The 13,409-nt window shown below is 52.2% G+C and overlaps 1 protein-coding gene across 5 annotated transcripts in view; it reads right to left on the bottom strand.

The window, feature by feature from the left end:
* Positions 1-13,409, bottom strand: part of CACNG5 (calcium voltage-gated channel auxiliary subunit gamma 5) — a 34,587-nt gene that overhangs the window by 7,211 nt on the left and 13,967 nt on the right. The window contains exons 2-3 of one of the 5 annotated variants that reach the window (XM_067021358.1): positions 1,777-2,119; positions 227-313 (exon numbers count right to left, since the gene is read on the bottom strand). In XM_067021358.1, the coding sequence (XP_066877459.1) occupies positions 227-313; positions 1,777-1,972 (283 nt within the window). In that variant the 5' untranslated portion in view covers positions 1,973-2,119. Of the gene's footprint in view, positions 1-226; positions 314-1,776; positions 2,297-13,409 lie in introns of all 5 variants that reach the window. The other 4 variants (XM_067021359.1, XM_059048534.2, XM_067021361.1 and 1 more) reach the window with 4 other exon arrangements.

The raw sequence follows: 13,409 nt of genomic DNA, 5'->3' as shown, positions 1-13,409 counted from the left end.
TGGATGCGCGCTCACTTGCCAGGGTCACGGCAATGGGAGACTCCAGCAAGCTGTCACCACCCCGGATAAATAACTGGCAGAGTGAGCTCTGTGAGCTCAGCCAGCACAAGCCTCTGAGTCTCGGGGCATCGGCTCCTGAGACACAAGCAGTCACCCTGCCTCTTCCCCCTGCCCTGCCCTGCCCTGTCCAGCCCGTGGCCCAGGCTGGAAAGTCAGAGGCACCTACTTAGCACGTTGACCGTGGACTCGGAGGTGAGCTGGGTGCTCACGGGCATCACATACTCTATGGTGAAGCAGTGTCCCCGCTCCTCACCTACGGAGACAAGAGCCACTTACATATACTCTGGGTCCTTCTGAACACGGATTTGAGGTTAACATATTCCAGTAGTGTTCCCAGGTGCTTCTAGGATGTTTCACCCTCTGTGTATTTGCACCTGGGCTGGATTCAAATCCTAGGGGGCCCTGTCCGTCCCCAGCTGGTGGCCCACAGCACACCTTTCCCAGAGAAGCACCGAGAGCTGCATGAAAAGCCGTCACTGCAGACTCAAGGTAGAGTCAGATGTCTGGTGGCCGTCTTGTGGCTTTGGGACAGACCCCACCAAGGATGGCGTGTGGCTGGCTTAGGTGCCCCAACGTGGGTGTCGTGGAGCAGAACCCCCAAAGCCTTGTCGAGCACTTTGGCAACCAGACCCTGGTGACTTCAAACTCTGCTTCAGATTTAAGCAGAGACGGACGCCACACAGTCTCGGCACTGGGAGGTGAGGTCAGTGTTGGGTGCCATTCCCAAAGTGGACTCAACACGTCACCAGGAGGCCAGGCCTCCAGGATCCTCCCTGCTAAATGCAGGTGGGCGCCAACCACCAAGGCCCTACCGTGAGGCTGGGAGGACCAGGTGTTCCCTGTGCCCCGTGCACACATGGGTTACAGAGCCCTCCAAGAAAGCCTCCATGACTCCACTGTGGTGTTTCCGACCAGCCTCGCAGGGCACAGAAAGGCTCTTCTCGTGCAGCCTGCTTCCAGGTCATGATGAAGGGATAAAGGACAGAGCCCTTGGAGTAGCAACTCAGGGGTTCCAGAGAAGCCCTAGCAAGTAGGCAGGAGGCCCTGATGGGCAGGATCAAAGCCTGCACCATCTTGCAGAGTTACAAAGACCTGCACCTGCGTTTTCTCCCTGCCATCTCACAGACGTAGGAACAGAGAAAGTGCTAAGAATTTCCCATCCTCATGCTCAGGTCACAAGGGTGGGGCCCTCATGAATGGGACTAGTGCCCTTCTAAAAGAGACCCCCACGGAGCTCCCTCTCCCCCGCCGCCCTCTGAGGACACAGGGAGAAGGCGGGAAGAGGGCCCTCACCAGAATGTGACCTTGCCGGCGCCTCACCTCCCTGCATCTTCCTGCCCTCATTTGTGAGGCGGACGTGATAACAGGGCCTGCCTTGCAGAGTCAAGGGGGAGGCGCTGAGACGGAGGGCTCAGGGAGCTGAGGCCGCCTCTCTCAGCCGGGAGTGGGTGGTGTGGCGACAGCGGGGCCACGGGCATCTTCCAGGTGGGAAGACCCGGGTCCCGGGGGTGAGAGCACTTGCCCAAGTGGACAGGGAGACCCAGGCCTTCACTTTGGAGTGGGTCCTGGCCACTGGAGGGAGCAGGCCCAGAGCTCATGAGCACCGTCCACGGTGACCAGCCTCCTTCCAGCAGGGACATCGCTTCCCCGGGGGGTGTGAGCTGGCGGCTGCTCCTCTCTTGGGGGAGGGCTGTCCCCAGCCCTGGGCGCCCTTACCTGCGAGGAAGCAGACCCTCCACAGGCCTGAGTGCAGGGCCATCTTGGTCTCGGTGCTCTGGTTCTGGGGCAGGACCACGCCCTCCTCCAGGTACAGCCAGTGGTCCGTGCTGACCGCGGTGCCCAGCAGGCCCAGGCCGCACACGGCAAAGACGCTGCTCAGCAGGGTCAGGGCCTTTCTCCGGCAGGCGCCCATCTTCCTGGACAATCCGGCGGGGGCTGCGGCCGCAACGCCACCAGCAGGGAGCGGGCTCTGGCGGCAGGACAGCGGGTGGGCCGGCAGTAGTGGCCACGGCTCCGAGGAGGGGCCCCGGGCGGCAACTAAAGGCGGTTCCCAGCCGGGCTGAATGGATGAATGAAGTCAGGCCACGGGGGACAGACATGCCGCCTTCCTCTCCCCATCAGGAGCACACAGCTTTCTTGACAGGCCACTGCGAGGGGCCCCCTTGTCCCCGCTGGGAGTCCCCCTTGCTGGGTAACGCCCTTCATTCATTCATTCATTCATTCATTCAGCAACCCACTGTACCCAACGTGGAGACAAAAGGATGAATGTGACCCCATCCTTGCCCTTCAAGAGTTCCCTCTGGAAGACAAAGTGCCCCCCACCCCCAAAGCGATGAAAGTGCAGCTTGACGGGTCTGTGGGAGAGACCTGCCCAAGGGTGTGGGAGCCGGGAGGAGGGACGGAGGCCTGAGTCGGCCGGGTGGGCTTCTCCGTGTCGAGAAGGACACCTGGCAGGGAGCAGCAGGGCCCAGAGGGCACGCACAGGGGGCACAGAGGGTTCTTGGGAAGGTGTCTTCTGCAAGGGTTGCAATCGGTTGTGGATCTGGGTCCACCCCGGTAAAGAAGCCACGCCACAGCCCAAGCTCAACGGGCCTCCTGAGCCCGCCTCATCAGGAGCTGTCTGGCGGTTGTCCGCCCGGCACACGGTATTGGCCGGAGCCGGCTCTGAGCCAGCCAGAGTGAGGCAGAGCGCCTCCACGAGGTGAGCCACGAGCACACCTGCCCGGCCGGCCCCGGGCCCGGAGACGGAGCTCGGAATACGTGAGGGGTAAGAGGCCGCCCCAAGGAGCCCACAGCCCGGCTCAGGGCTTCTGAGCTCTGCCTGGAACCTAGAGCCACCCAGGAGCACCTACAAGTCCCGAGTGCCCAGGTGCCACCCCGAGAGATTCTGGTGCCACTGGGCTCACACAGGGGCCGTGGTACCGCTGTGCCCCCTGCGAGGCTAATCGCGGCCCGAGTTGAGAGCGACTCTGCTCTTTGCTACTCAGAGCGTCACCCGTGGCATCACCTGGGAACTCGTTAGAAATGCAGAGTCTCGGGCCCCTCCAACTTTCTAAATCAGCATCTGCCTTTTAACAAGATTCACGTGAGCCGTATACCTGCTAAAGTCTGCCAAGCAGACAGGTGACTACGGTCCAGCGCAGGAATGGCTGTGGCAGGGAAAGCCCAGGATGTGATGAGAGCCCAGGAGAGGGTCACCCAGGGGGGCTGCTGGAGGTGGGCAGAGCTACTTCTAGAAGAGGGTGGCGTCTGGGGCAACTCAACCGTGTGTCTCATCTAAGCCAGTCATGTTTGCCACGTTGCCAGGCTGCCGGCGTCTTTCACGGGCCCCTCGCGATGATGCAAAGTCAGAAATTTTGAAACAGGAGGTTAACGTTCAGGAGTGAGTCAGCTGCCCCCCCCCCGTCGCCCCGCCAGCTCAGGGCCCCCGTGGTGGCCTGGAAGCCTCCCCCAAGGCCTGGTGTCAGACCTCAGCCGAGGCACTGGGGGATCCTGGCTCAGCTGCCGAAAGGGGACGGAAGCCACACTCAAGCCTGGAGGCTTGATTCCTCCGTGGAGTCTGAACTTGCTGTAGGAGGGGAGAGGGGGGAAGCGGAGGAAAACGGGTGCTCTCTGCAAGAAGGAGGGACATCCTGGCCTGGATTCCACAGCAGGAAGCCTGCTCTGACCCCGGGAGGCTTGACTGATCTGCAGACTGAGCCCTACGCCGGCTTCCTGGAGGCCCGGGAACACTTGGAGCCGAGGCTCCCGCCCGCCCGGCTGGAGAGCACACGGGCTTCACGGACGCCAACCCCTGCTGTGCCGGCTTCGACAGAGAAGGAACAAATGAAACGCAGGACAGGACAGCCAGCCCTCCCCCCCCACTGCCCGCAAAGCCGGCCATTCCGCGGGCAGTGGGCTGGGAGGCGGAGCGGGCAGCTCGGCCCCGATCTGGTGACAAGTCCCTCACAAAGCACCTGCCGCATGTGGGCCCCATGCTCGCGGCCACAGCAGAGGCAAAGGAATCAGAGGCTCTGTCGGAGCTCCCAAGACGGAAGAATGGGAAACGACGGCAAAACAACGGCGACACGAGGGTGGGCAGTGTTCTAGCTGGTGGAACCCGGGGTCCCGAGGGGGACGGGAGGGGCGGCAGGGCAGGCTGCCTGCAGGCACCTGGGGCATGGCTGCTCGGGTTGGTGGACGGGTCGCAGTCACGAAGATTTTTGCAGCAGTTCGACAAGTACTTTCACTTACGCTTGAGGCTCATAAAACCCCGATATCTGCCAGAGGGAACGGAACTGGAACCCCAAGGATGGTGAATGGGGGTAAAAGGGGAGAAGAGAGGAATGAGTGAGGAAGCCAGCCCTGTGCGATGCAGAGAGCCTTGAGCTGCGAGGCAGGGGCCTGGGCTTCACGCGCAGCCTGTCTCTGAGTGTAGACGCGGAACGTTGGGAAATGCACCTTGCTGAGGCCGCTTCCTCTCCCAGGGAGCACAGAGGGAGAGGATGACAATACAAGTTGAAGTACGCTGAGTATTTATCTTCGTCAGGCACTCTGCTGAGCACATTATTTTAATTGTTTTAACCTTTACAACCATATTACTGTCCCCATTTTACAGGTAGGCAAACTGAGAATCAGAGAGGTTAAGAAACTTGCCCAAGGTCACTCAGCTAGCGAGTGACCTATATTTGAATTTATCCTGCCTCATTCTCAAGACCTTTCTAAGCTGAGTTCCACGGAGTAAAACTTCCATGGAATATTCTAGCAAAAAATGCTCTGGTGAAGAAAAACTTGGGAGGCACTACATCTAGGTCTCGAGTCGCACCGCACATGCACAGGCTAAAAGCCTGCAGAGTCCGCTTAGCTCCACCCGCCCCACTCTTTTCCAGACTGTTTTGGCCACACAATGGCAGTTCTGTTCTGTGAAATCCACTTTGGGGCAATGCTGCCGCCCACGCGAAGAATAACAAGACAAAACTGCTGGGGGGTTCAACGCCACAGCAGGTGTGACAGTGCTTGGAACAAGCTCACGCTGCATGCTGGTGTGAGGCATTATTATCAAGCGACAACGGGCAAAGCCCCTGCTTTTGCAGAGCAGACGATCAGGGCTTTCTGAAGGCAGCAGCTAGTGACCGCTCAGAGCACAACAGCCAATTTTGAAGGCAAGCTTGGCAGACAGAAAAGATTCAGGTCCTGGAGATGTGGAAAGATGAAAATGGAGAGAAGATTGGATCTGAATCTATAAAAGCAAGAAATGAGAGAAGAGGCCCAAGTTGACCCAAACGGCCAATCTCTACAAGGGCAGAGCTCGAGGCCCGGGGCGAGCTTGGGAAAACGGGAAAGCCCCCTTTTCAGAGTGGATAACACGTTTACCTACTCTGCACGGAGTGAAAAATAACAATCTCTTTCATTACACAGTTGAACGGATGCTTCTATTGTGAAATCACCTTTATTTACCAATAAATGATCTCACCGACTTGAGTACTGATCAGCCCTTTATCATACAGTACGTCACTAGGACCTCAGGACAAACCCGTCAGTGGCATCGGCCCCATTTCATGGCCAGGGAAGCTGAGGGTTAGAGATGCTAAGTAGCCTCCAGGATGTCACAGGCCTGTGGCCGACTCTGGATTTAAGCCCAGGTCTCACTCCAAAGTCTCCACTGCAGCAATACTGCCTCCTACTGAAGAAATAAACAGGTTCAAGAAGTGCTGGGGGAGAGGGACGTGCAAAGTAGTCGCTAGGGAATCTGGAAAGGGGTGGCACACAATTTTGGGAGACCGTCTTTGTACGTAACCAAGGGCTACGTCAGGGCTGTTTCTTGATCCTATTGGGGTTACTACTGGGAGCCACCTGAGCGAATCTGTTCACGGAGATGCACTGACTCGGCATTTCTGAGTCTGGGCACAGACAAGGAGCCCGGGGTCCAGCGGGGAGACTGACCTGAGGTCACCAGGCAGCGCCGCGGAGGGGCAGGGCTGCGGAGTGGACATCTTTATGCGGAACCACAGCTTCCTCCTGTGTACTGCACGGGAAATTATAAAGCAGGGTGTATAATGTCCCCACTCGGAAAGCAACACCATCACTAACACCTGAGCTCGCTGCCTTCCAGCCTTCCCTCCTAGGTAACGGCACACACGCGTGCACATACTTTCCTACCCAATCTTCGGGTGGCGAGGGCGGGAACAGGAGTCCCCTTGGAGACCCTCCGGCCCAGAATGAGTTCCTAGTTCCCACCTAATCGGGGGCCCCAGGCCAAGTCTTTGCTTTCACACTGTTTCTCCTTTTCCCATGGAGCGCATCCGTCCTCTCCAACATTCCTTTGATTTTTCTGCTGGAGGGTAGGGAGGCCCTTTTTAATAAGTTGCCACCACAAGGGAAGAAAAAGAAGAAGAAAGTTGGATGTGAAAGCACGTGTTTAACATGAACTCAACGGTGAAAAGAAATTCAAAGACTGGGAAGAAATAAACCAAAATGTTGACAGTGGATATTTCCAAGTAATAAGGTTATGTATATTTGATTTTCTCTCTACTTTTCTGGGCTTGACAAAGCTTCTAAAAGAACATGTATTATTTCTACATCCAGAGAAGAAAACCAGGTTAAAGACCAGACTCGACAATTCTCCAATCACTGCCCTCGTAAAGAATACGCAGGGGCCCTCAAACTCGCAGTCGAGAGATGCTGAGATGCAAGTCATCCTTTGGAGCTTGGGGCTTAGAAAGCACGGAAGCTTTGAGTCGTTTAAGATGATTACCCGGGGACCATTACCTTTAAGCATTAGCTTGTTAATTATCGGAATCAACAGTCGCTAATTATGATCCACGACCAGCAATTAGGGAGGAAATGTTTCGTGGAGGTTAAAGCACTAACGGTACATTTCCCTGCCCAAGCCAGTAATAAAAGGACACGCGGTGAAGCGCTCAGATGTAGGACACAGGCGAGGTTACAGGCGTGAGTGAGGCTGGCCAGGGAGCCGCTGCAGAGGACGGACAGGGTGGGGTCAGAGGAAAGCGGGGAGAGAGCGGAAGGACAGTCCACTGCAGACACCCTGATCCCCCTTTCCTAGCAGCCCAGAGGAAACCCGGTGAGGACGAATGCAGGCTTTGGGGGCGAGGGGTTCTTGTCGGGGCTTCCCAGCTGCTCCCGGGAGCTGCTCTAGTGACTCAGCACCAGCCTGGCCAGTCCCAGCAGGACTCACTGGTGACCAGAGGGCAGCCCTCAGAGGTCCTGTGACTTGCCTGCTTTCCACGGTGCTGGTCCCCAGTTCATTCCCTGCTGTTTAAAAAGTGACCCCAGGGTCACTTTTTAAGTTTAAGTTTTGAGTCGGGGGTGGGGGGCAATGAGGCATCAGTATGTTTAAAAAATCCCAAGCGATTCTCAGGCGTAACCAAGGTTGAGAGCCACTCGCTACCTCGGGGACCCTCCCGAGCCTGGAGGTGCAGACCCCACACTCAGGGTTTGACTCATTCGCTCTGGACCAGGGCCGAGCCTCCAAGGCGGCAGCCACTAGCCACGTGTGTGTCTCGAGCACCTGAAACGTGCGTGGCAGGTCCAAGTCGAGATGTGCGGTTAGTACAAACACACACTGGATTTCTAAGACTTAGCATGAGGAAAGAACGTAAAATATCTCATTTAATGGTTTGTAAAAACATTGGTTACTTGGCGAAAGGGTATACTGTGCTAAAAAATACATTAGTTTTACCTATGTCTTTATACATTTTTAAGTTTCCTTAGAGAATTTTAAATTACATTATGTGGCTCACATTATATTTCTATTGGACAGTGCGTGTCTAGAGACTACCTAATTCCAAATGCATTTTCTATAGTTCTGTTTGGAACTTTGTTACCTCTGCTTTTTCATCATAATTTTCCTTAAACCGTACCTCATGGTTCCATTTATGTAATATTCTTGAAATGACAAAAATAAAGCAAAGGAAGAGCAACACGCAGGAACGCTGCGGCGTGGAATGTCCTGCATCTTGACCGCATCCCTGTCAATACCCTGCCTGTGCTATAATTTTGCAACATGTTGCTATTGGGGGAAACTGGGTAAAGGGTACATGGGCGCTCTCTGTGTGACTTCTTACGACTGCACGTGAATCTACAACTTATCTAAAAAATACAAGTTGAATTAGAAAAAAAACAATCTCACCTCTGAAACAGTATCTTTCATACTCTGTGTGAGAGTACTAACTGGTTTATCCTTCTGGAAAGCAATTTGGCAACATGCACTGAGCATTAAGCATTTCACTTCTCTTGGTCCCAACAAGTCTACTTCTGGGAGTTGCCGCTAAGGAAACAGACAAAAATACACAAAGGGCTTCCCTGGTGGCGCAGTGGTTGAGAGTCCGCCTGCCGATGCAGGGGACGCGGGTTCGTGCCCCAGTCCGGGAAGATCCCACGTGCCGCGGAGCGGCTGGGCCCGTGAGCCGTGGCCGCTGAGCCTGCGCATCCGGAGCCTGTGCTCCGCAATGGGAGAGGCCACGGCAGTGAGAGGCCCGCGTACCGCAAAAAAAAAAAAAAAAAATACACAAAGATGTTGTCTGTAATAGCAAAATGCTAAAACCCACCAAAATGGTTTTCTGAAAGGAAGGTGTTATTTATATGAACTATGGTTTATCCACTCAATCTACCCTTACGTAGTCATTGTTGCAAAATGTTAAATGAAAAAAAATGAGACATAAAATATCACTGGTTTGCCGATTTGTAAAAAAAAAAAAAAAAAAAAAAAATCTGTTAATGTGGGATGATGAAAGCAAAAACATATGTAGTGGCTGTTTTGATCACAGGATTATGGGTGAATTTGTCTTTTTAAAAAAATTTATTTATTTTTATTTTTGGCTGCGTTGGGTCTTCATTGCTGCGCACTGGCTTTCTCTGGTTGCGGCGAGCGGGGGCTACTCTTCGTTGCGGTGCGCGGGCTTCTCACTGCGGTGGCTTCTCTTGTTGCGGAGCACGGGCTCTAGGCACGCGGGCTTCTGTAGTTGTGGCGCGCGAGCTCAGTAGTTATGGCTCGCGGGCTCTAGAGCGCAGGCTCAGGAGTTGTGGCGCACAGGCTTATTTGCTCCGTGGCATCTGGGATCTTCCAGGACCAGGGCTTGAACCTGTGTCCCCTGCATTGGCAGGTGGATTCTTAACCACTGTACCACCAGGGAAGCCCAAATTTGCCTTTCTTTCTACTTTATTGTCCCTCTTCCCTGATTTTGTTGAATTAACAGCACCACATTTTCCCTTAAATGACAGAATGGTCTTTTCCCTTTTTAAATTAGCTGTCTTCCTGCCACTAAGGGACAATTGCCCCACCAGGGAAGGAGGCGGGTGGCTGCCGGCTGACCGTGCGCTGCATCCTGCAGCACTGAGAAGTGGAAACACAGCTGGGACAGACGACCACTTATGGGCAGATTTAGGGCCCCATTCCTGCCTCAAAGCCTCTCCGAGAATCATGGCCTGTTAAGAGGAGAGAAAGAAGAGTCTGAGACGTCATAGCTTGTGTGAACTCCGGCAAGATACTTAAGCTTTCTCAGCCTCATTCAGTAAAGATATGAAATGGCGACAACAGTATGATGCTTTTAAGTGGGGTGACTGAGAAATGACATGGTGCAGGAGCGCACAGCGACTGGGCGATGGGATTTATTTGACTCCATAATGTGCCGAATTCTTTTCCAAGGCAGTTGTTCCAAGTTTCACTCCCACCTGCAGTGTGTAAGCGCTCTCATAGCTTCGTGTTCTCAGCAACATTTGGTATTGTCAGATTTCTTAATTTTTGTCAGTCCCAGTGGGAATAAAATGGTATCTCATTGTCAAATTAACTTACGTTTCCACGATGACTAACGATATGCAGTAGCTTTTCCTGTCTACTCACAGCCCTGTTCCCACTTCTACGAAATGTCTGTTCCTGTCTTTTTCCCATTTATTTTTCTAATGAGTTCTTCATCTTTTTCCTTATTAATTTATAGGAGCTCTTGAAAGAGTCTGGATATTGATCCTTTGTCATATTTATATGCTAAGACATTTTCTCACAGTCTGAAGCTTTTCTTTTCATTTTCTTTATGGTATCTTCTGAGAGATCCTTAAATATATTCAAACGCACTATTATCCATTTTTGTATGATGATCTTGTATTTAGCAGCGGAGCTGAACAAAAATTCTCCTGGATTTTCTATAAAATGAATGATCATATAGTTTGTGAATATTAACAGTTTTGTAGTTTTTCATTCCAATTCTTATAGTTCCCACTCCTTTTTCTTATCTTGGTGTCAAGTAACTCTAGGACATAGAAGGGATGGTAGAGACCTGATTCTAACATTCTACCGTCAAGTCAGATACTGTTGACAGTATAGCTTAGGATAAAGAAGTCCTCTTCTGTTGCTAGTTTTCTGCAAGGTTGTTTGGTTTTATTTTATTTTATTTTATTTTTTACAATCATACTGACTTTTATTATCTTTTCTACATTTTTGACATGTTTATTTTCCTCCTTTAATCTGTTAATGAGACAAATTACATGAATAGATTTCCTAACGTTAAACTATTCTTGCATTATTAGCGTAAATCTTGCTTTTTGTGTTATATATATGTATATATATATATACATGTGTGTATAACACATTTATATATAATATAGTTTAACATTATATTTATAACATTTGTATGTATATTCATAAATGAAATTGACCTATAATTTTCCCCCAAAGTCCTGTTTAGTTTTGTCATCAAGGTTATATTAGAAATACAATGAGAAACCATTACACAGATGCTAGAATGGCTGAAATCAAAAAGAGAGACAATACTAAGTGTTGACAAAGATCTGGAGCAACTGGAGCTCTCATGCGTTACTGGCAGGAATGCAAAATGGCGCCATTACTTTAGAAGTTCTTATAAAGTTAAACGTGTCTTTACCACACAACCCAGCAATTCCATTCCTAGGTGGGACGACCAGAGAAATGAAAACTATGGTCATGTAAAGGCTTTCATTTGAATATTCATAGAAGACTTATTCATAAGAGCCCCAAACTAGAACCAACCCACTGTCCATAACTGGTGAATGGATGAACAAACCAAGGTATATCCATACAATAGCAATAAAAAGGAATAACTTACTGATACACATGACACGGACGAATCTCAAAATGCATTATATGCAAAGGAGTCCAGACACAAAACACTACGTATCGTATGATTCCCTTTACATGAAATTGTAGAAAAGGTAAAACTATAGGAACAGAAAGGAGATCGGTGATGGTAGCTCCTTGGTTATTTTACACACTGGACTTGCTTTACAGACTTTTTCACATGGTGCTACGATCAAGTTCAAGTTCTACAGTTGAGATGCTGATGTCCCCATTTGCTGTCTGTGCTAACTCGCCTCAAGGTAACCCACGTCCTCGAGTGGTTCGTAGTTTCTATTGTGAGCTCATCTTCGGCAGGGCATGTTTCCCTGTGGGAATCCTATGCACTCTGGGTCCAGGGCAAGCCCTGGAAAGCAGTTTGTTTGTTTGTTTGTTTTTTGTGGTACGCGGGCCTCACTGTTGTGGCCTCTCCTGTTGCGGTGCACAGGCTCTGGACGCGCAGGCTCAGCGGCCATGGCTCATGGGCCCAGCTGCTCCGCGGCACGTGGGATCTTCCCAGACCAGGACACGAACCCGTGTCCCCTGCATCGGCAGGCGGACTCTCAACCACCGCGCCACCAGGGAAGCCCGGAAAGCAGTTTTGAATTTGATTCCGCTGGGCGAGTTAGGGGTTCTATCAGTCCAGGACCTATTTTTACATTAAATTTTAGTTCAGGACTTCTCCCCTTTGGGGGTGTTGTAAATTTAGACTTTGTACCTATAGGTAGCTCAGTCTTTGCCCTTAGGTTTCTTGAAGGAAACATTTTCCCCCCTACCTAGAGCATCTGAACAGAGTTAATGTCCTGGCAGCTTTCTCGTGCTGGAGGTTAGCAGCCTGTCCATGGAGAGGTCCCGGGGACAACCTCTGGCCTTGTCAGGGCCCAATGTCACATCTCCCTGTCCCTGGGTGGGAGTTCAGATTCTAGACTTGAGTTACTATGACCATATCTGGGTCCAATATCCCCAGTCCTCCTCGGTGTCAGTTTACACGCTCAAGACTCTGAGTGTGAGTTCCTTGAAGACTTCTGTCTTTCTTATGAGTCAATTATGTATTTAAAAATCTTCCTAGGGCTTCCCTGGTGGCGCACTGGTTGAGAGTCCGCCTGCCGATGCAGGGGACGCGGGTTCGAGCCCCGGTCAGGGAAGATCCCATGTGCCGCGGAGCGGCTGGGCCCGTGAGCCGTGGCCGCTGCACCTGCGTGTCCGGAGCCTGTGCTCCGCAATGGGAGAGGCCACAACAGTGAGAGGTCCATGTACCGCAAAAAAAAAAAAAAAAAAAAAAATCTTCCTAAGCACTGGTCATCGGATGGGTATGTGTTATGGCTGAGCCAGCTCGGTTGCCCAAACAGGAAGTCTCTAATTCGGTACCTGCTTTTCATCCCTCTCCGCTCTCCTGGGGGTGGGGGGGGGGCGGTTACCGAAGAGTTCTAACATGTCCACCCAGCATTATGAAGCCAAGGGGAGGAGGGAAGGCTGTTTCTTTCTACTTTTCTGGATCTCCCAATGTGCTGTAACAAGCACAAATTATTTTTCCAATAGGAATGTGTGTGTAAACTTTCATTTAAAAGTTAGCAAAGGATGACCTATATATAAAGAAAAAATACATTTTAAACCAGAGCAACTTCCTGGCAGAGGGGGGCTGGCAGTGACTTCCCCACCCCCATCCCCCAAGACGGCCGTCCCTGCTCCTTCCTGGGGCATAATCCAGCCTGCCTCAGGCTTTTGCGATGTTCTATTTTTGTTTTCATTATTTAACTGTGTCCCAAATACACGCCTAAGTGGAGTGCTCGGTTCCACAGCTTCATGGTCAGCTGACCTCCGCCTGCAAACGCCCAAGTCATACTGAGCACGGCAGGCCATCAACGGGGCTCTGGGGCATCTTCCCAGGGTCGATCTTAGTCCAAGGCTGAAGCCCACGGAGAGGGCTGGGGCTGCCCCGGGGAGACCCAGGAGGGGAGACGCAGGTGGCACATGCCAGGGAGGGGGCAGTGCTGGGGACAGCGCGTGCGGACGCGTGGGCATGCAGCGTGTCCGCCTGCAGCTTGCCTTCAGGAGCTGCGTGGCTTGCGGGGCTGGAGGCCGGCCGGCCAGCATGTTGCTCTCGCACCCCTCCTGGCTGGCTTACAATGCGCAGCCCAGCTCCCGGCCCGACCGGCTGCGAGCCGCGCTGAGAGCCACGTTCTGGAGGACTAGGGGGTTGAACTCTTCTTCCTCATCTCCTTTCTTAACTATTTAACTGCTAGACCTTTCTGGTGATCTCAGCAGT

This window comes from Kogia breviceps, chromosome 19 (assembly GCF_026419965.1).
Source record: "Kogia breviceps isolate mKogBre1 chromosome 19, mKogBre1 haplotype 1, whole genome shotgun sequence".
Lineage (NCBI taxonomy): Eukaryota > Metazoa > Chordata > Mammalia > Artiodactyla > Physeteridae > Kogia > Kogia breviceps.
Note: the sequence above shows the minus strand (reverse complement) of the source record. Positions and strands in the feature narration are given on the sequence as shown.